This window comes from Glycine soja, chromosome 7, assembly GCF_004193775.1.
Source record: "Glycine soja cultivar W05 chromosome 7, ASM419377v2, whole genome shotgun sequence".
Classification (NCBI taxonomy): Eukaryota; Viridiplantae; Streptophyta; class Magnoliopsida; order Fabales; family Fabaceae; genus Glycine; species Glycine soja.
The window spans coordinates 2,688,990-2,711,791 of NC_041008.1; the positions used below are offsets into that span (position 1 = coordinate 2,688,990).

Below are 22,802 nucleotides of genomic sequence, written 5' to 3' on the forward strand. Positions count from 1 at the left end.
TGTTGACATCATTAGAAAATCATTAACATTAATAAAATACCAGCATCAATTGTATTGTATTAACCATTCAATTCATTGGAAATCAAGCCGTTCTTTACCAAATAGCAATTCCCGAACTGTCGATCTCCCAAAAGTCCAATATGTACGCGAAAAAATAAAAACAAGACAACAAATGCAAGGAACACCATTAATTACATAAGACATAAGTTGTGTATAAAAATTCTCACATATTTTGTAAAATAAACCAACAAGCACTAATGTTATTAATAAATTTCTACCAGATTTTTTTTACCCACCCATAATTAGAGGAACCCTTTCCATTTTGCTTAAGAAATTTTTCTAAACGAGGTTGGAATATTGTGGATACATATTGACTTATGCACAATTGCCCTTTTATCATACTTTATTTTTATTTGGCATGCAAGTCTTCTATGTTTTTTTATGCCTGCAAGTCTTGTATGTATGATTAAATATACTATACCAATAAGAGAATTAAAATATAATGGACACTAATCTTTTAAAAATATCAGTGAAGCATAGTTTAAATTTTGAGTTGAAGTATGGAGAATATACAAATGGATCAGTTAGGACTTAGGACTTATGCGGAAGGGGTTGTTTCACTTCATGTGGGGCACATATAAGCCACATGCCACTCATGTATCTGTCGCAAAGCTGCTAAATCACATGCTTTTCATATTAAAGTGTTCCCATTTCCTTTAATTCTATTCCTTATTTATAGTTCAAAAAATTTCAAAACATTCCAAAAGTTTTTAATTGCCTTGCCTAGCTGTTACTCTTTTAAGACAGTTTCATCTGCTCCTCCTACTCTGTTCCCTTTCCTTTGTCAGAGACTCAGCGTGTTTATGACGAAAATTTTGAATTTGGATGTTCTCAATTCTCACATTTGGTACTTGTCTACTTGAGCTACCCTTCATAACATTTGAATTGACAATACAGGAAAAGATTAATGTCAACAGAAATAAGATTTTAAATTGATTGATAAACCTGGTAATCCTGCTTACATTTCTCATTCACATCACAATCAACAAACCTTCTCAATATTATTTTTGCTAATAGCAACCGTTTACATGTTGATGGAATCCGACCAGATAAAAAATATTTACAATTACGATATGTTCTGCCCAAGGAAAAGTGAAATGTTATATAAGAGTTAATTATGTATAAATTTTTTTGGAATAACCAACAAAATCAATTTCTAATCTAATGAATTGGAAACACACATGATATCTTATTCAAGAAAAAAAAACACATATCTCTAAGATTTACTTTATACTAATAAAGTGAATATATTAAAAAAATTTAGGATAAAATTTGACTTTATAGAGTTTTACCTTATTTTTAAAAAAATAATTGACTCTACGTTATATTATTTATATAAAATGCTCTAACCATGTATACTTTGCATTCTTTATAATTCACCAATCAGTGAGCAATATATTACATAGTACTAGAATATTGAGATTTTTTAATAAAAGATTTTTAAATTTTTATAAACTTTTGAATTTTGAATTGCGAAGTAGTCCTAACATAAATAGCATTTAAATTATGATAATTCATTAAAAAAAATGCAATAATTTCAACGACTTTGACTTTATTCGTGCATGTAAGACAAGGTCCCCCGTTTCCTTGGCGAGTTGGCGTCACTAAAGAACATGCTTCACATTAAAAGATAATATGAAAAAAAAAAGAACAATCAGATTATGAGGAGGATATATATATATATATATATATATATATAAGGATTTTATTTCATTCAATGCAAGAAAAAATGTTATATATTTTTTTAATTGATATTGGTACAAAAGTAATTTCCATCAAAAAGATTCATCTTTATAGGAGATTATAAATACACATAGATGAATATTTTTTTTTAATAAAATTTATTTCATACTTAATGATCAATTAGGATTCAAATCCTAATTCACTTAATTAAGAAATATAAGTTAGTATTATTTATATCAACTATTCATAAAAATGTCATATACTCATGAAGCTGATTTTTTTAAGAGATGATCTATCATTGTTAAGATTTGTTAATGAAAAATTAACTATTAATATTAAACACTCTAAAAGGTTCATGATCCGCTCGAAACTCAGAAACTTGCTAATCAGGTTGGATTAGAGTCATCAAAGTTTAATTCCATGTAAAATATTATATTATTTGGAACTATAAATTTTATAACAAAAGTAATAATAAATTACAATATTTGTTAATTTAAAATAATATTTTAAAATAATATATGTATTAAAATAATGTGATAATCTTTTGTATGTTGATACAATGTATTTCAAAATACAATGCAAAACATGATTTCATTTGAGCTTTTTATATTTAAAATTTTATAATTTAACTATATATGACATTTATGTTTGTTTTTTTTTTCATTTTATTCGAATCAGATTAATTTTAAATGGATCATGAACTCATCGATTCAAATTAAGAATAAGGAATGATGTTTGAAGACACTTATAAAATATATTTATATTTATCTCATCCTGAAGAAACAAATGAATATTTAAACTTATAATCTCTCATATGTGAGATAGTATTTCTTCTCAACTAACATCTTAAGGTTAAAATATTAAATATGTTGGAGTATATAATGTATCTCTCTATATGTAAATTATAATAAATTAAAAACTATATTAAATGAGTATTTTTAAGAGTTATTATTCAACCAAAACGTTTTAATTTTTTTTATCAATGAGAGTCTTTTAAATAATTTTTCTTAACTTATAATATCTTTTAATCTATCATTTTCATTTTTTATTTCAAAATTGAACTTCATTTTTTTCAAATATCAATAATGAAAAATAATATTGTATTACAATATGAATTATTTATCATAAATCTAAAATATAACTTATATGTTCATCAATATTTATAAATTAAAATTTTCAATTATAATATAATTATATATTTAAAGTATTTTTAATATAAATTTTAATTGAATAAAATAAATATTTACCCATTACAGACTAAAATATTAGTTATATTTTTAAATTATTAATCTTTCTACAGCCTAATACTTTGTTGAATTAAGCTAATTTTAAATCAGATGCACATTTTAGAGACCCAAGAGTGAAGTTATGAATTGTGGATTGAAAAAATAATAATTGAGGATTGATGATTTCATAATTTTTTATCTGTATATTATAAATTTGAATCTCGAAAAGAATTTACCATTTAATAAAAATCACAATAGATAAAATTTAAATTAAATATAAAAATATATCTTCACACACCCATGTTAAAAAGACCCCTCCTCATTCCTCAATATCTTAATCCAACACACGCACGCTACAATTTTAATATCATCGGGTATCTATATTCTTCGATCCTAACACGTTATTTATATTTTAGTTAAATAAAATATGTTTTTTGTTTTAATGTATTTTTTTTAACAAACTAGTAAAACGAGCACAATTCTTTAATGTTAAAATTAACTATTAAAAAAACATATTAATTAAAATTACATTTAACTCCATTAAAAATATCCAACGATATTTCAAATGCTAGTTACAAAACCAAACAAATAGAAAAAATAACCTAATTAAAATCCATAATAAATGAAGTAATTGATGACATAATGTAGTTTTGTATCATTGAGTAAATAATAAACTATATGAAACAAATAGTTCATAAACTTGTAAGTCCTGTGCTATTTTTTTCCCTAGATTTGCCAAAACATCATATACTATAACGTTTTTATTTCTTTTTACAGAACGGTTATTGTTTGTGAAGTTAAGATAACACAAAATTGATATAATCTCTAACTATTGATGCAAATTAGTCCGAGATGAAGAAAATGATGTCTCTTCCTAACTTGCAGCGGTCTTGAAAGAAAATGAAGATAGCGTGTTGTGGCGAACAATACTAATATATCTAAGTTTGGATTAAAGAATGGCCAATGAGTAAGGATAACAAGAACAATATTTAAAATTTTCAGGGAAAAGCCTTAAGACTTATAACTTCATCTATATACGTGTAATATTTTTTTTTTAGTTTGAAATATTAAATTATATATGCAAGATATGAGGTGGGATGTAGTAAAATTCCTAAAGTTGTACCTATTCCTATAAAAAACGATGGATAAATTATATTTCTATAATATTCTAAATTAAATGTTTTAAACACATAAAAATTTTAATTATGGATAAAACAATCTTGTCCTATTTTGAATAAAAAAGTTATATATACACTGATGGAGATATTTGGTCGCACTTGTGTGGAAAGTATTATCTGATATTTTAAAGATCTAAATTACGAAAATAAAATACCTTTTTATTAAAAGTAATTTATTTATTAAATTAAAAATACGGAACTAATTTAAAATCAATTTATAAAATAATGAATGACATTTAATACAATAAGTTTAATAATTCTTACTAGTACTAGTGATATTTTTAATAAACTATTACTCATTAACACGACATTACTCTTCTTACTCATTTATTAACTATTAATTATTGAACCAAATAATTACAACTTCTAACTTGTTCCTTCTTTAAAACTAAAACAAATCCCATCATCTTCTAGGTTTAAATTGCAACCATTGCTGACTAGAAAAGCACCCTACAAAAATCAACATGTCATGGGTATGTGCTAATTCAATTTCAACTTTAAAAGAATCCACCCTCCAACCAATTTGACAAAGTTGATGCTTAACAACCTAAGCTTCTGAACTACCAAACTACCCTTTGAGTTAATTCAAACAAAGGAGTAAAGTGTCACTGTCAACAACAAGTAATAATTGTAACAAAGGAGACAACCTAAGGGTACGAAGGTAAATTAAAACTTAAACGACCAGATCTCACAAGCAATCTTAAGGTAAATCTAAGATTATAAGTAGAAAAAAAGAAAAAACACCACTCATTCACTTGTCACTTGATGATGAACTGGCTTTCACTTTTGAGTCAATAGTCAACAGAGTAATGGCACTGAGCCATATATTATATTATTATTTCTTCAGAAACAATCTTTATTGTATTTTTTTTAACTTTTCCCTTTTTTTTTTTGCTTTGTTTCACTTCACCAGGATTTTAAACAACCACATCCCGCTCACTCTCTCCCTTTGTCCGAAGCTGCTCCCAAGAAAAGAAAGGCTTTCTTACAACCCTCTCTTTCTCTCTCTCTGTCTGTGAGCTCCTATCTCTCTTCAATGGAGGTAGTGGAGCTTGCAAGATAGACCCAGGTCATTCTTCTTGCATTGCTAATGAAACAAACCAACCATGTTTTTCTTTTTCTGATGTGTTTTACAATGTCATGTCTTTTTGAAGATATGAATGTGGGTAATGTTGCTTTTGGGTTTTATGTTGGATTTGTTATAGAATGTCCTAAAAGAGAATGCATTAATAGAAAGATCGAGTCTTGATTGTTTTTCTGTGAAGAACAGTTTGGATTAAAAAAAAAAAGAGGGTAATAGAGGGTACATTTGTATGCTTTTCAAAAGGGAAAACCTAAGTGGGCTAAAAAGAATCACAGAACATTTCATTTCTTATCCACATTTTGATTGGTTTGTACTAAAACCTTGAAAATTTTAGAAATTTTTTAATGTTGATTTACATGGACAAAGATTTTTTTTTTTTTATTTCTTTCCCTTTTCTAAACCATGTTGCTGACAAATTGTCGTTGGGTTTCCATTTATCCCTTCCGAACTGTTCAAAACTTTGATGTGCATTCTATATATCACTGCTTCAATTTGTGAAATCTATCACAGAATTTGCATACCCTTCTTTCTTTGTTCTCTTCTCTTTCTTTGACAATTGTATCTTTCATTGGATTGGATATGAAGGAGGTATTTTTCTTTTCGAAATTTCTTTAATGATGAGACATTCCTGTTGTCACGTCAAGAATCTTTAATAGAAGTTTCCCCTGGAGAAAAAAAGTGTCCATGAAACAAGATGGGTTAGCATGATGAAAACACAAATTAGGCCCTGATCTCATGTGTTGGCTATTATAAATGTAACCTTTTTACATTCTTTGACATTGCCTCAATAAGACCTTATGTTGACCTGTTCTCTTGCAAAGGGGAAAAAGTTGTTTGTGCCTTTCTTACTATGAAGTTTTATGCTTAATGTTGTTTAAGCTAAATTGACCTCTGAATGTCATTCAAATAGTGTTGCTGCTCATTTAAGGTGTTCCGATTGTATGCTTGATTTCAAATAATTAACATAAAGAATCAACAACTTTATTACTCTCTCTGCATTTAAAAACATAGATCAGGTCCACCAGGAAATAACTAAATTTTGTGGTGATTACTTAAAAGTTTCAAGTGAAGTTTGTTTTCTTGATGTGAAGTTGCTAATCACTACACAATTTTACCTCTATTGAGAAACAGCAATCATTAGTATTATGGATTCAAATCCCCACTAACATTCCAACAAAAACTAACAACTAACATTGGCTGATAAAAAAATAGTATTATGGATTCCAGATGCTTCGCTTCTCATGATTCGGTCTTTTTGTTGCAGAATTCACACGGCGCGATTGTATTTTTTCGTGCTGTTCAGAATAATTGCAGAGATGAAGAAAGAAAACAGTGTTATGCTGAAAGCTGGGGAGCTCCCTGGTCGATTGACTCGTGCTCGAGCTGCTGCTGCTCTTCGTGCATATGGACAGCTACCCCCTTTGAAAGAGAGAGCACAGCAAAATCAGAATCAGTTATCCAGAGTCAATTCAAAAAGAGCAGTTTCTGATAATACATGTGTTCAGCGTAAAAGGAAGGCTGTTCTTCAGGAAGTTACTAATGTTTGCTGTGAAAATGCCTACAAGGCTTGTCTCAACTCAACTAATATTCAGGTTTCATCCTTGACTGAAGTCCCAGTTGTTTAGAGCTTTATTTAAAACTATTCCTCATGGTTAACTGTTTACTTTCTTCTTGAAATTTGTTTCTGGACTGATGTAGCTTTCATGGAAAGTTGTTCTCATGCCCCTCACCTAACAGTGAAATTTTGTGACTGGTAGGCTAGGAAAAGCAAGCTGGCTAAGGCTGGTCAAATTAATGTGTCCAAAGTGGCTCCTTCTGTTACTGTGGAGCCACGACAATTTCAAGTTGACTCCAAAGCAAAGGAAACAGCATTGCAATCAGAAGATACTATGTGCTCAATTAATTTGGAAAACAATGAACTTCTACAACTGAATGCCAATGATTGTAGCAAGGACTTTAGATTGCCTGAAAGTCAGATGTCTGGAATATCTGCTCACCCTTTGATTTCTCAGAAGAAAGGTTTTCCTCTTGTCTATGCATTACTCAAATACTCCAACTTTACTATAGGACTCATAATTTGTTTGTACTATAGTTTCTTGAAGGACGATCAATAGTTTTGTTGAACTGAAATCAAATACCTGAATGTTTTCTCAGTGTGCATTATACGTTATTATGTAGGCATTCAAGCAAATGTCTCTTGTGAGACAATAATGTTAGTCAAACAAATATTTGCTTGATTGTTGTATTATACTCCCTTCACATATAAGTAAGTTCTTATAAGACTTCAAATTGTTGCTAGTTGCTACAACAGCTGATCTATAGATTTTTGAGAGAATCCTACTTGTTGGAGCCAAGGAATTTGAAGATTACTTGTTTCCTTTTAATATTATAAACACTTATTGTATGGAAGCCTATAATACTGACCATAATCTGTCATCATGTATTTTATAATGCTTTCACTTGGTTTTTGAATTTGTTCAATACCTTGATATGTTCTCCTCAGCTTTATATTGATCACTATTGACATGCATCTACAAATTGCTGCAGACACGAAAGATAACCTTCCAAAACTTTTGACTGCATTGAAGGATTCAGACATCACTAATATAGATGATGATGATCTTGAAGATCCTCAGTCGTGCAGCCTCTATGCTGCTGATATCTACGACACCATTCGCGTTGCTGAGGTTTGTGCCATAAGTATCATGCGATTTGTATGCAGTAGTCATCTCTTTTACAATACGGTCATATTTTCTGTCAACTCTGCTTGCTTTGAAAGCAAGAAATTATCTAACTTTTTTTGCCATCCCCTATAGAAGAGGAAAGAAAAAGAGCCTTTAATATTAGAAGATTTGTATATCAACCCATATATATATACTTTGGAATATACATGTCAAAGCGGCCTATATACTGTATTGGAAAACATTGTGGGATACTGGGATTCCTGGTTTCTAGTAGTCCTATAAAATGATATGCAGAATTCCCATTACCTTTTTGTCATCTGCCTCTCTTAGATTTTGTTTCTTGCCTTAATTTTTTTGTCAAATATTTTGTATTTCAGCTTGCGAGAAGGCCTTATCCGAACTTTATGGAGACAGTGCAGCGAGATATTACTCAAAGCATGCGTGGAATACTGGTTGATTGGCTTGTAGAGGTTTGCTTCAATTAATTTTCTAATATGACCATGAAGACCATGAAAGTTTTTTTTTTGAGATTTCACATCGACTAATAATATGACCAACTTAGAGTATATAAGTGGACAACAACCAAACCTAAATTCTGAGAATATTAGAGTTTATTCTAGTGATTGTTGTTGTGCCAAATTAAAATATGTAAGTGGAGGATAACTCTCACCTTACAAGTCGATTTTGTGAGATTGAATTAAGCCCAAACCCAATTTCTAAGAGGTTTAAAATAGTTCCTGCCAATAAGCAATTTAATTTAGCAAATTCCAAAGCTACAATATTAAGAGTTTTTATGGTCGATTGCAAAAATGCGTCAGTTGAAAGATACCCAGGGAGACTTCTTTTGTGTTTTTCAGAAACAAAGTTTTATTCTTATCTATTTTTTTTTCCTTCAGGTTTCTGAGGAATACAAATTGGTTACAGACACTCTTTACCTCACTGTGTATCTCATAGATTGGTTTCTGTCCAAAAATTACATTGAAAGACAAAGACTTCAGCTACTTGGCATCACCTGCATGCTAATTGCCTCGTAAGTTCTCAAATTCAATGAAGTTGACATCGTGCCTTCTCAGTCAAATTCAATTGCTCATATGTAATTACATTCATGATTCATGATTCATGATTTCATGATGTCAGAACTTTAATTTTTTAGTTGAATTGGCATTGTTGTATGGTTCCACATTAAATTGATTTTTCTTGTTGAGAATGCAATGTGTCATATCCTTGTTACTATGTTGATGAATTGCCATTCAAAAACATGTTATCTATGAGACCTTGATAATTTGGATTAGGCTGTGAAGGATGGAATGCATAAGATGGGAAATTGTGTTCTTTGTAATGCATTTTGATATGTTTATTTGTATTATGCTTTTTGTGATTGAAGGAAGTACGAAGAAATCAATGCCCCACGTATTGAAGATTTCTGCTTCATCACAGACAATACATACACGAAAGCTGAGGTATGTGATGCTTCTTCAACAATAAAATGTTAAGGCCAATGATGTGAAATTTATAGTTTTACACAATGAAACTAAAAACTAAAGTTTTTATCAAATAAAAGTTGAAAACTACACTTGCACACATGCGCGAGAACTTAGAATCTCAATCTTATATTTTTTGGCTTTTCAAACTCACTTTTAAAACTATGGATTCTGGGCAGGTACTAAAAATGGAGAGTCAAGTGTTGAAGTCGTCTGAATATCAACTGTATACTCCCACTATACAAACTTTCCTCAGGTACTTGTTTGCATTTTTATCATTAAATCATTACTATATCCATATAAAAGAATGATAAGATCATAAGAAAATTTCAATGCGTTATCGAGAGATCCTTAATGCCATTGTTCTTTTACATTGTTGGTTCTTAGGAGGTTTCTTCGGGCAGCACAAGCTTCATACAAGGTGAAAACATTGATCTTGGGGCAATGCTGCCAAATTGTTTAGTTTTGAGTATTAGTAATCACTTGCTTACCTGCTGAAAAAATGTGCAGGACCAAAGCCTTGAATTGGAGTGCCTGGCCAATTACCTAGCTGAACTAACACTGATGGACTATGGTTTCTTGAATTTCCTTCCCTCTATTATTGCTGCATCAGCTGTATTTCTTGCAAGGTGGACACTAGATCAGTCAAACCACCCATGGGTTAGTGCCTTACATTCATATTTCCCTTACATGTGAAGTTATGTAAAGGATCCTAGCTAGCTAACATGAATGTTCACTCATTGTTTATTGCAGAATCCAACTCTTCAACACTATGCCTGTTACAAAGCATCGGATTTGAAAACCACAGTTCTTGCACTACAAGACCTACAGCTGAATACTGATGGCTGTTCTCTAACTGCCGTCCGCACGAAATACAGACAAGACAATGTATAGATATCAACTCCTCTTTCCCTACATTTATATAAATACTTTTGAACCTGACCCTTTTACTATTAACTTAGATGATGTTCATTATGGAATTCTTTGTACCAGTTTAAATGTGTAGCGGCCTTGTCTTCACCAAAACTGCTTGAAACTTTGTTCTGAAGACAAAGATGATTAGCAAGGCAATGCAAGGGACTCCTAACTGATAACAAAGAAATCCTCATTCCTAATCTAATCTTCCCTTCAACTTCCATTCATTAATCCATGAGATATCTTCTGTATGTACATTACATTCTAAGCTGTCTAATATGTACACAACAAATATATTCTGTTTCAGTATGTACATTACATGCTAAGCTGTCTCAGATAGAACTAGAACCCCAAGATGACTTGGGTGTTTTGAACGTACATGTAGTAATGATTATTGTTGGGTTAACAAAATGGCATATGTTGAATTGCCTTGGACTTATTCAGTCCTACCATCAAGTTATTTACTTGTTTGTGGTTTGGCCTTATTATTTTATCCCATAAGGGGTGCATGTGGTCGACTAGTGATCTAAAGTCTCATTTTAAAACTATTTCTATATTAAACAATAATTTCTGCAATAACTTTATCAACTTAGATCGACTTTGCTTTGCTTTCAAATCTAAAAATGTGAATTCTGGCCAGTTAAAAATAAAGGTCAATTCAACACTGGGATTTCTTTCTTATAATGTTGATTGTGTTAGCTTGATTTGGCAATCATGGTTCTAAAGATGGAACCTCTAAATTTAATGACGGGTTCTATCATTATGAATAGTTGTTGTCACTTGAATCTGAAAGTAAGAGCGCAAGAAATTTGAACGGAGAACAAATTGGACTAACCAACTTAAGTAGTCTCATCTGTTAGAAAGTGGATGCCACTAACTACCAACTATTCCGTGATGGGTGTTTATTATCGTGTGTTTTCATTTATACAGATGATTTTATTTAACAAGACTCGCATGATAATTTTTTATTATTTTAAGCAAGGTTTTGAGCTTAAAATTACACAAGGAAAAAGTTTTTGCTGAGATTGTTTGTCTATCTATGTTTCTAACTATGTAAAAATAAAAATGCTGGGCTATTGTTGTATAAATTATAAAATATTTAACTAACAAAACATTGTTTTTATAATAAAAATAATTTAAAATATGAAAATACACGTGTTTAGAGGTTTAAAGTTCAGAATTGAAAGAGGATTACTAAGGGAATTTGTAAATAGTATTTAATTATATTTAATATAGATAGAAGAAATTCAAGTTTTGATTAAAGCGAGTAAAATTTTATTTAATTACTAATTAAAAATAAAAAATAAAAAATACTAGTATTAATTTAATAGTATTACTACTAGTACTAATAAGTTGTAAAGACTACTAGTACTAATTTAATAGAAGATTATAAATGTCTACGTGTTAAGAGACATGTCAAGGGTTCATGTTAAATTTAGCTTTTTCTTTCTCAAGACTCAGTGCTGAGTTGAGGGGAGAAAACATCAGGAAGATTTATACCAATGAGTTACGAACAATCACATAAGGGAACTTGGACACCACATTTTAACCCAAAACCTTAAGACTCAGATTTATAGGTTTCTCCTCACTTATATGATACTCAACTTTTTTATTTGTACTGGATGTGAGACTTCACCTCACATTTGTACTCCAACAGTTCAAAATACCTGATGACGAGTTGTATGATCCATATATACATGACCAGTGTTTTACTAATGCTGTCTCCTTATCTCCTTTAGAGAAATTATTAGGTGGTGTCAGTGTATAATTAAGTGTTATCAATTTTTTCTGCTAAATTAAAAAAACTTAGATACATGTCTTAATAAAAGTTTGAAACTACTACAATATAAAATGACTCAAACAAGAAAGACATTGTAATGGACTCATCATGGTTGGTGCTTTGGAGTTTCCAGGTGAGAGAGATTTTGTTTGTTGCTACTACCTGCCAGCATACGATGTTGCTCACCTTCCTACACTTTACTAAGTAAGAGGGTCCAAAACCTCATCCTGGTTGTCTGGGTTTGCCGTATGATAGTTACATTGCTGGCACTTCATTTCCAGGAAATTATTGACATTTGGCTTTAGTTGATCAGCATTGGAGATAAGTATGTTGTTTAGTTTGTCGAACCTCTAGTACACTTTTGTATTGTTTTTAGCCTTTTATTTGGCCTACTTTGTTTTCTGCTGCATGGATAAATCATTAGAAACAAATCAAGCTATATTGCATTATTTTCCGTGGTATGTATTGTAAATATTTTCAATAATACATGAACCATGGCCAATGCTTTCTGGTTTCCTAGGGGAAAATGAAAAAAAAATGAATGGTGACTAATGCTCAACGTTCTAGCTGTTTTTGTTGAATGGAAGCAATTTTAGGAATTTTTCTTATTTATTCTCTTATCTCTAGTTCTAACTTGAATTTTAATATTTTTTAAAAAAATCATCGGTAATTAAAATAACATTTTATCATAATGTTATTTATTTATTAAAGTGTACTTATTTATTATAAATTTGTGTTCTATAAAATATAATTAATTATTTGATGTTTTGCAATGTTAAAATACTAATATTAATTGTTTGTAGCTTGGGCCGCAAATAGCTGTTAGCCAGGATTGAGATAATCTTTACTAAGGCCCAAACAAACTCAAGGTTGTTTGGGTCAGGTGGTGTCACTTGGTGGAGTTCCGCCGGCAGAGAAGACTGAGGAGGAAGATGTGAAATTGTGAGGATAGGATTTTTAACTTAATTAAAGATTCAAATATAAATAAATAAATAAATTTAAGATATTAATATGAGTATTGAAATGTAAATCCAAATTTTCCATCATTCGGGTTTCATGGAAAGTTTGGAATTGGCAGATAGTTAAATCAATTAAATATGTTAATTAGGATTTGATTTTTTTTTTTAAGATAAAGTCCACAGTATAAAGTTTTTTTATATAATATTCTAATTATGAAATGTCTAGTAAAACTGTTGATTTATATGTAATGAGTGTTTTAAAAGTTATGTTTAAAGTGATTTTTGACAATATAATTTTTTTTTATCAAAATTGAACTCATAAATATCAAGGATTGCACATTTGTAAAAAAAAAAAAATCAGATGTGCTGAAACTGCGTTCTTGTGTAAATTTTGCTTACATAAATGATGTAAATTAAATCAATTAATTTACATTCATATAAAAATACGCATGACATGAGCTTCGATAGAATTGATTAATAGTATAATTTGTTTGGTAGATGAAAAGTTTTTATTTTCTCATAAAAATTGAGAAATTATGATTTTTATGTTTGTTATGCAATTAATGAAAAAAAATTGCTAAAAAATTATGATTTTGGAGAATCAATTTTTGTTCATTTTCCCTCAAAAACATATACAAGGAAGGGAATGGAAATCCAACTTTCCTTATTAGAAGAAAAAGTTTTAATTACATATTTTATATGACTTTTTAATTCACACGAAATATATTAAGACTAATCAAACATATTTTATAAAATTCCCATAAATCAAAATTCTCAAGAATCGACTTTACTTTTTCCTGTATGAAAAAAATTTTCCTCTACCAAACACTCCATAAAGGTATATATTCTACAAGAGGATAATTATGCTTAATTCAAATATAATTATTATGGATGTCAAACTTTCCTTTCAAGTATTTAATTCAAGACCATTAGTTAAATGTGAAACAATATGTAACAATTCATCCACGCATTTGTGGTAATTAATTAATATCAACTCATTAAATTTTTAGTTCTCATTTTGAATTTTTGATCCCTAAACTATTTTTTTAAAATTTAGTCCCTAAAGAATTTACTGTTATTAAAAATAATCTTTGTTGTTGATAATATGTGAGTGATGAGTTGTCTACTTAAGTAATCATGAATATTATCATAGATGGTAGATGAGGAAGATGAATTGTTGTTCTGCGTCGTAGATATTCTCTCATGGGTAGTTGTTATACGTTTATGAATGCTTGGAGTGTTAGGGTTCAAGAATTACTCTTTTTTTTTTCATTTTACATTTTAATAACATAATATTTTAATTATTTATCTTAATATAATAAAACTTACATGAGATATATGTGACACTTCATTAGTTAATTGAAGACATTAACAACATAGACTATTTTTAATGATGATAAATTTTTCAGAGACCAAATTTTTTTTTAAAAATAATTTAAGGATAAAAAATTTAAAATCTTATAATTTAAGGAGTAAAAACTTAATTAACCTTAATATAAATTAAACTTAGACAAAGTCTTGGCAAGAATTTCTCCCGACAACACATTCAAGAGCGTTTCCATATATTTACGAGCAGACAGAAAAGATGTGTCCTGAAAATAGTCAAGGTAGAGCCATCGTCTTTCCTTTTCTTGTGGCTAATTCATTCTGGTGGTTCATAGAAAAGGGAATGACTGTCTTCACTAGTTGGCAAGTTTTGACCTGGTCCTGGCCCAGGATGGTGGAAAAGACTTGGGCCTCTTCCAGCCATGCTCACTCCAATTATTAATGGATGATACTATTTACTTTATAATATCTTTTTTGTTTTTCATTATTTAACCATCTTATCTTGCAATCTCTTTTCTCTTATCTCTGTTTTTAATATATAATTATTTTTTTTTTCAATTTTTTTGTATCAGTGCAGTTTCTCTTACTGAATATTTACAAAGATGGTGGCATATTGTCATGCTCATTACTCATTAGACTCTCCCACAAGTGATATCAAAGTCATGTTCAAATTCGGCCTGAGATAATGTTCTTTAGTCAAGCCTCTATGTTAAATGCATACTCTCATATCAATATTTAACATGACCAAGTCATGTTCAAATGTTATGTTTATCTTCCACAAAACAAATGGACACAAAATTTTAACATAACCTATCACGTACTATATTGGAAGATCCATTAATTCCCTTATGTAGTATAAACCAAGGTTCACGCATTGTTCCTCATATATTAACTGACAAAGGGGCCTGCATTGGCGCATCATACGGGGAAGGCTTTGAAGGGTATCACTTTAGTCTGTTTTTGATGTCATTTTACGATAGCCTTTTAGAGTACAGCAGGAAAGAGAATTCCATATGTTGTGATTGTGAACTCTTTGCATGTCTATGTTCAATTCTCAACGGCAATGAGATTTCATAGTCATTTGTAGCATTTAGAACTCTAATTAAGATTCGCTGCTAATTTACACCTTACACGAAAGCTTGGCAGAATTTTGAGAAGCAAAGGGAATTTTAAATATTTGTTTGACAAAACACACTAGGCAACTACTTTTGGATATTTGATAAATCATAACAGAGAAGAACTTAACATTTTATCATGATTAATTGATTATACACACATATAAAAGCATGACGAATTGAATGTTTGAATTAGGTTTTAACTCTATCAAAGTCAATTCTTAAATAAGTTAAAAGTAAAAGTAACAAATAGTTGTTTCTGACTTTTTCAAATTTTTCCCATGATTTTAATTGAGGTCAAAATTGATTCTAGGAGATTTCCAAACACAATAGAAGACCCTAGAAGATGATAGTGCAGAATCACGTTTAAATGGTTTAGTAATGGTTGTGACCCAAAAATTAGTGAATTTGAAATTAGGTGCGGAAATTGGAGAAATAATAAATTCTGGCTAAAATTAATAATTCCCATTTCTTGAATAAGATACCAACTCCTTTAACTTTTAGCAACCAATTAACAAAACAAAAAAATACAACAACAAAGGGGAATTTGTATTGTATTGTCATGGAACAACTCCTTTCAAGTTGCAGAGATGAGTCCCTTCGTTCTTATCCTTGACAGAAAAAAAAAAAAGATGAAACCTATAGTCCACCATCACGCTCACTCGGGGACAAGCACAACTCAAAAGGCTCATTCCCTGAAGGGGACCCTTTTCCTCTTATATGTAGTAGAAAAATAATAGTAGTAGTTGTTGTGCTTAAAATTTAAATTGGCTTTTCCGAAAGATCCATCAAATGGGTCCTTGACAAAAGCTGGATAGGCTTTATGGTTAGTCCAAGTTCCTATAGACATAGACATGGTATGGTGAGAGAAAGATCAATGCTGACTTGTCTCACCCAATATATGTAAAGGACATCTGGCAATTACTCAGTGTGTTGAAGCCTAGGACTAGGACATTGTTTTGTTTTGTATTTGAATTTTCATTTCTTATTTTGAAAGGGCACTGCTAGTTTATCCTTTTGGAATCTTTATCTTCTTGCTATATATATAAAAAAAAGTTATTCAAATGGTTTGTCACCTAAGAGATGTTGATCTCTCTTTCTCTCATATTTGGTGAAACTGGGTTATAATTGGGGAGGTTTTATGCAAGACCCTTAATAGAAAAAAGCATCCATCAAGATAAATAAGCAGTTATTTGAATCTTAGTATTCTGATGGAAACAGAGAAGGTGTATGACTCGAATAAATCTAATTGGATACGCAAAAGTTGGATTGAAATTGACTCGAGCTAGCCTAAAATATTCCAGTGGCTCTCAATTCTCATAGATATATAGGAAATTTCACCAAGACGGAAAATGGTTTTTAGAAAATGCTTAGACATGAAATAGATTTCTTTTCTTTTCGTTAAGAAGAAAAATCTTTAAGGAATCACTGTGCATTTCAATTTATACTGATAAATACAAGGGATTATTAATTGATGAAACAAATTACAAAGAGCAAAGAGCTAAACTAATTCACATTATAAATACAAGTGACTAAGATCATATCAATCAATCTGAACTAGTTCGAGATGTTCCCGGATTTCTCCTTCCAAGGTGTTTCTACGTACGGCACCTCTCCCTTTTGCCGCGAGGAAGAGATTTTTTTTTTGACAGAGGAGGAAGACAGCAGTAAATCCAGAAAATTTCTTCAATGAGGGGAATTTTTTTTTTCAATGTTTGAGATGTTGCTTCTTTTTGAAAATTTGATGTGTTTAGTGTTAGGAAAATATAAAAACTAAAAAGATGAAGTGATAAAATTACTATTAATTTATTCTTTTTTTATCTCTTATAATTTTTTTCATTGATTTAAAGAAAAAAAATCATCATACGAGAACAACACCAAGTTTTTTATGGGAACAAAACTAAGATTATTAAATATATTTAAACAAAAAAAAAGTTATCTTGTGGGATAATTGCCCTAGGACCATGTATGTGCATGCGTTCCTTGAGGAAGAGGCTAGTTAACCATAAAAATCCTTCGACACTTATCCGAAGTTTGGATGCAGAGAATTGGAAGAGAATTGAAAGAAAATATTTTTTTTTAAAATAATATAAATTGTATACTTGCTTATAATACTTTAATTCATTTTTTTTTCACTCTTTTTCATTCCAAACAATCAAACTCACCCTTAAGTAAAAAGTCTTGAGGTCTATTTTGGAAAATATTTATCTGGTTATTAAACGATTACTTAGGCTGTGATGTAATTTCCAGTTTTAGGTAGTTCATTCTTCTTACAACTGAATATTCTATTATGAATTTTAGCCCATTTGTTTTGTATGGGTGTTTGGACTTGTGTTGCCTTTGTAGCCGAAGCGGATTGAGCTTATTTCATTTAGTAAATTACAATAATTGTTCTTAAGGTTATGAAATTAGACATTTTTTTAATTATTTATTCTTATACTAACTTTTTAATCGTATAAAAATATACATTCACACCTTTTTTATTGTTTATACATTATACTAATATTCTTGATTTTTTGAAAACTATTATGCCGTGCTCCACTATAACTCTAAGAGAGATTACTGTAAATGTTTAAAAAATAAAAAAAGATTATGTAGTACAAGATAATTTAAGAGGGTAACCTCGAAAGTAATTAATGGCAGAGTAATATTTTTTAATAGGGAGTGTAATGTAACAAAAAGATGTGCAACAAGATATTGATTAATTAATGTAAATTTTTATAATAAAAACGCAGTCATATTTTCATTTTTATAAAATATAACACCAGGATGATTTTCGTACATGTGGGATCTTTAACTTAATCCCTCATTTGATCTTTTTTTTATAACACTTATGTACTTCAATTTTTGTAACTTCTTTTATCATAATTATTTAAATTCTTTACTTAAGTCTATTTTTACGTGAATAACTTGATATGGCGGTTTACTATACCAAGTATTTAAGAAGGAAAAGGAAAAAAAAAAATGAGTTTAGGTGAAGTAATTAACAAATTGAAATCATCAGTAATAAAACAATATACTGATACAATAACTTATATTGCAATTGAATGCAAATTAACAAGCATGGCAAAGCATTAATTAATCTAAAACAATGAGTTTTCCCTATTAGTTATATAGGGTCCTATATGTCATTCATTAATACTTGACATAAACAAAAGTATGATTCATATATCAAACTAAAAATGCATGATTTCTCAAATATAATAAAACGACAACATAAACTTGGATTGATGATCGTCAAAATGTGCACGACATTAATTAGAAGCCTAACATAATGTTTCACTTTGCCGCGCTTTCTATGAATCCCTTCAGAGATCCTTTTGGTTGCAAACCGAAGCCCTTGGCATCTGACCTCTTCATAATCCTCAGCCTCTTGCATGACTCCATAAACATTCTGTTAGGGTAACATGATCTCAAACACATAAGTTTTACATCACAAAATAGAAAATCACTATAGCTTAAAAAAGATATGGATACAAATATAAAATCATCATCATCAGTTACTTGTTTATCTTTTTTCTTTCTTTTACTGAAAAAATTATATTTTCATTTCATGGGACATTAGATCATTCTCGGAAATGTTGCCAACTAAGAACCTTTTTTCTCCCTCTTTATTTTGGTGTATCCAATAACAATAATAGCTTTTCCCTTTTCAGGGTAGGCCACATTGTTTCCCCGTTCCTAATTTGATGCTCAACATTATAACGAGGGATTCACGCATGTCGGCTATATGGGGTCCAATATATATCGTCGGTATCACAAAAAAATGTCGATTTCCACTTTCCTACATCAACTTCTCTAAAATGCTAATCTCACTGAAAATTAGAAATTCTCCTTATGAAGTTTTCAATTTTTAATATAATTCCTAGAACATCTTCATTAAATGATTCTGGCTAGCTTATCCGCATGTTTCAATTTTTGGCGGTAACTTCGTTATATAGTATTTTGTATAAAATCTATCTGTGGGACAACTTTACATGGTTTTAGATTCATTGGGTCGTAAACCACGCATGCATCTATGGAATTAAGTAATAATTAGCACATAAGACCTAACATTACACAAAGTATTGACAGTAAACGAAATTTCCGTAGCAGATAGTTTTGAAACATGGAATCATGGTTGGTAGTGGATGTGAACTCAAAACTGTTAGCTAAGCTAGGTGGCTTGGCTGTTGGCTCAGCAAACGTGGAAAGTTGATCTATAATAGTATATAAAAGTTTATCACTTTTGTTTCAGAAAACATAAATAGATGCTTCAGTCTAAAAGAAGGGTTATATGGAATGAAATGGGGTTATACAAATTTATATTGTTATTTACTGTTTATATATTTCCTAGCCTTAATTATATTTCTGAAATTTTGTTTTTAAATCGTGTCGAATAACATCGTCGCGTGATTTATTAGTTGACTTTATCCAGTAATATAGAGCTTAATTTGTTGTTATTGATATTTATTGTTTAAATATTACCTAAACTCTTGAAATTAGATATATTTATATTCAACATAACAGATAGTACCTTAATTATAATTCGATGATCTTGATTTAGGAATGAAGACACTATTTTTTTATAACAATTTATTGTGCATATGTATGTGTTTTTATGATAAACTCAACTTTTTGATTTTTCTTATTAAACTTATAATTTTTTGTTTTTATTTTTAAAATGAGCCTTTCTCACTTTAAATAAGTCTAATCCTGTTGAGCTAAACATGAGCTAGTTATTTGTTGTGTTCTTTAACTTAATCTAAGTATGGTTAAACAAAAATTGTGTATAGTCATGAAATTACATATATTCAATTATTAAGTAATAAGAACAGATATGATCTTACCATGTTCAGTCAAAATCAATATATAATTTCAATCACAGCATAAACAAGTTATTTTTCTCTGAAAGCATCTAAAATATTAATTATAAAAAATTAATAAATTAGAAGGTGGGAGTTAATTAAGGGCAAAAAGTACTTACTCCCAAGGGACATCTCCAACAAGCATCCAGTCACCATCTTTGTCCTCATAAATGGGAACGTGTTCAGAATTGTCCGCATTCTTCAAGGCCTCCACTGTCAACAGATTCCGGCAAACAAATATTAATTTTCGCTGCTCATAATTATTTTTTGCCTTTTGTTTGGTTCGGTTCCCTTTCATCCTATTCTATAATTGCGTGTTAATAATGCATGATTAATTTACACATAGCTTAAATTTAATCATGCTGCTTAATTCTTTTTCATGAAAAGAGCTAGCAGTTCAACTTTATGTATACACTAGCTGCACGCCATCACGTAATAAGCAGAATGTATAATTATTATATATACTACTTGGTCTCCCACTTTGTCCTTCTGTCTCTCTGCTCGAAATTATTTTACTCGTGCTCATTCTTTTTAGGACAATTATTAAAAATAAAAGATTCTTCATAATCGATCGTTATGTTGTACAACATAATATCTACCGGGCAATTCGTTTAACTCACAATATAAGTAAGCATCATCTAATTTCAGATTGTGCTAATTAAGTTCATGAAGAGCTTATGCTGCCAAATTATAATTAAACCTATATCAAAAATACAAATACAAGGTTTGATATAATGGTGAAAGAAAAAGGAAAGAGAAGAGAGATGAAAGGTTCAAATTCTCCACTAATAAAATTTAATAATACTAACAATTAATATTTATCAATTAAAAAAAAACTATATCAAAAGCACGTGTGTTGTTCTTAAATAGTAGTTACAAAAGGTCAAGATGAACCCCAACTATCATATCTCAAGATCAACAAAGAAACTCAAAGGATATTATGTTGGGAAAAAGGTTTATTATTTTAATATAAAACTTTTTTATGCTGAATAAAGTAATTACAGTGGTAGCCTGTTGAAAACTTTTTCAAGATGGGAATATTAAAAAGTTTGTTTTCGGAGGAGAGGGGGTTGGGATTTGAATTCATCTTCTCTTAAAATAGCCCTGCATACAATTCAAGGACGTGGTTTTTTTTCAGATCAGATTCACAGGTATTTTTCACTTTTGCCTGAGTCAGGTGGGTTATACTGAAACAACATTGGGCTAATTGATTCATGTACACCATGGATCAATGTATTATTTTGCATATATATATGAATTTCCATAGACAAATTAATATTATATATTCCTATGGTTTATGAATCATGCACGCACTTTCATATTTTTGCATGTTTCTGTATTTACCCTAGCATGCAAAGTTACCCAAAATTAAGAAAGATATATTTAAAGATGGTGTATACAAACACAAGAAAATTAAAGTAAAACGGAACTCACCCATTCCATAGGAACCAAAGAGCTTGTCCAAAGCCAAGGCTAAATCTGAGTACCCCTTATGGAGACCCAAATCAATTTTGCGCAAGAAAGGAGCACCGTCCATGCTAACCTTCACGTACATCTTTGAACCTTCGTTCATGCTGTTCTTCTTCCGGTAAGAGCACACCGGAGGCCACCCCACCACTTGACTCTTATTGGTCTTGATTTTCCGGTCGCCGCCGGAGGAGCTATTTTCATCATCAATTTGCGAGAAGGCCCTCTTCTTCTCATTCTTATTGACCACAGTTACATGCTCCGCATCGGGTAGACCCAACCTTAGCTCGGTGATTTCAAGTCCAAGACCTTCTTTGGCCATAAGGGTACGTGTATCAAATTGATTAAACTCTCACGAACTTTAATTTGTTTTGTGGAATAATATTGGTTTATTTTCTCTTAGGCTAGAAGAATGCTATATATTAATTTTTTTGGTGTAGTAGTGAAGGATGGAAGAATGGTTAGGACTATGGTATAGAAAGGGCTAAGTTATAGTGTTATATATATAAAGAAAGCTAGTGAATGGAAAAAAGAGGTTAAGTGGGAGCAATGACAGGTCAAGTAAGGGGAAGTGGTCGGTCACATGAGAAAGTGAAACAATTGTGGGGACAAGTTTGTCCCCTCGCCAAACCACCCGCAATAAGTTCGATATGGGACACATCCTACGGCTCATGCTGCCTTCTGAGATTTGATCATGGCCGTTCGATTAGATGACCAGGAACATGCCATGTGATTTGCTTCATTCATTGAGGGAGTATATGTTCGGAGGGTTACATGAATAAGGTGCATGCATGATTATGTACATTTACCATCCCATGTTTCACTAGGTTTATATATATATTCTCTTCTTTTATCAATTAATTAATCATTTATGCTAGTTAGCTTTTCCATTAACATATCATTTTTGTGTGTATGCATGCATGTTTGTGTATTATCTATGTATGTATTATATATGTTCCCACGCATCCAATGAGATCATATGATGTAATTAAAAATA

General features: G+C 30.4%; 2 protein-coding genes across 2 annotated transcripts; one reads left to right on the plus strand and one right to left on the minus strand.

Moving 5' to 3' along the window:
- The first annotated feature begins 5,060 nt into the window (after positions 1–5,060).
- Positions 5,061–10,767, plus strand: LOC114418134 (cyclin-A2-4-like). The gene is made up of 12 exons (XM_028383317.1): positions 5,061–5,216; positions 6,496–6,823; positions 6,989–7,250; positions 7,779–7,918; positions 8,293–8,385; positions 8,812–8,945; positions 9,300–9,375; positions 9,576–9,652; positions 9,784–9,817; positions 9,907–10,056; positions 10,150–10,284; positions 10,390–10,767. Exons 2-12 carry the CDS (start codon positions 6,548–6,550, stop codon positions 10,441–10,443), a joined length of 1,431 nt encoding a protein of 476 aa, XP_028239118.1. The 5' UTR covers positions 5,061–5,216; positions 6,496–6,547; the 3' UTR covers positions 10,444–10,767.
- A 7,715-nt stretch (positions 10,768–18,482) lies between these two features.
- LOC114418135 (auxin-induced protein AUX22-like) lies at positions 18,483–22,287 on the minus strand. The gene is made up of 3 exons (XM_028383318.1): positions 21,773–22,287; positions 20,458–20,551; positions 18,483–18,885 (listed from the first exon to the last, which is right to left on the minus strand). The coding sequence occupies exons 1-3, from the start codon at positions 22,125–22,127 to the stop codon at positions 18,771–18,773; spliced, it is 564 nt and encodes a 187-aa protein (XP_028239119.1). The 5' UTR covers positions 22,128–22,287; the 3' UTR covers positions 18,483–18,770.
- Positions 22,288–22,802: the final 515 nt, after the last annotated feature.

Excerpts from the sequence above, each read along its gene's own strand:
- LOC114418134 (XM_028383317.1), top strand. The coding sequence starts at position 6,548 with ATGAAGAAAGAAAACAGTGTTATGCTGAAAGCTGGGGAGCTCCCTGGT. Across the intron at positions 7,251-7,778 it reads TTTGATTTCTCAGAAGAAAG|ACACGAAAGATAACCTTCCA; the intron begins GTTTTCCTCTTG and ends AAATTGCTGCAG. Across the intron at positions 9,376-9,575 it reads ATACATACACGAAAGCTGAG|GTACTAAAAATGGAGAGTCA; the intron begins GTATGTGATGCT and ends GATTCTGGGCAG.
- LOC114418135 (XM_028383318.1), bottom strand. The coding sequence starts at position 22,127 with ATGGCCAAAGAAGGTCTTGGACTTGAAATCACCGAGCTAAGGTTGGGT. Across the intron at positions 20,552-21,772 it reads CTTTGGTTCCTATGGAATGG|TGGAGGCCTTGAAGAATGCG; the intron begins GTGAGTTCCGTT and ends ATCTGTTGACAG. Across the intron at positions 18,886-20,457 it reads GTTGGAGATGTCCCTTGGGA|AATGTTTATGGAGTCATGCA; the intron begins GTAAGTACTTTT and ends TTACCCTAACAG.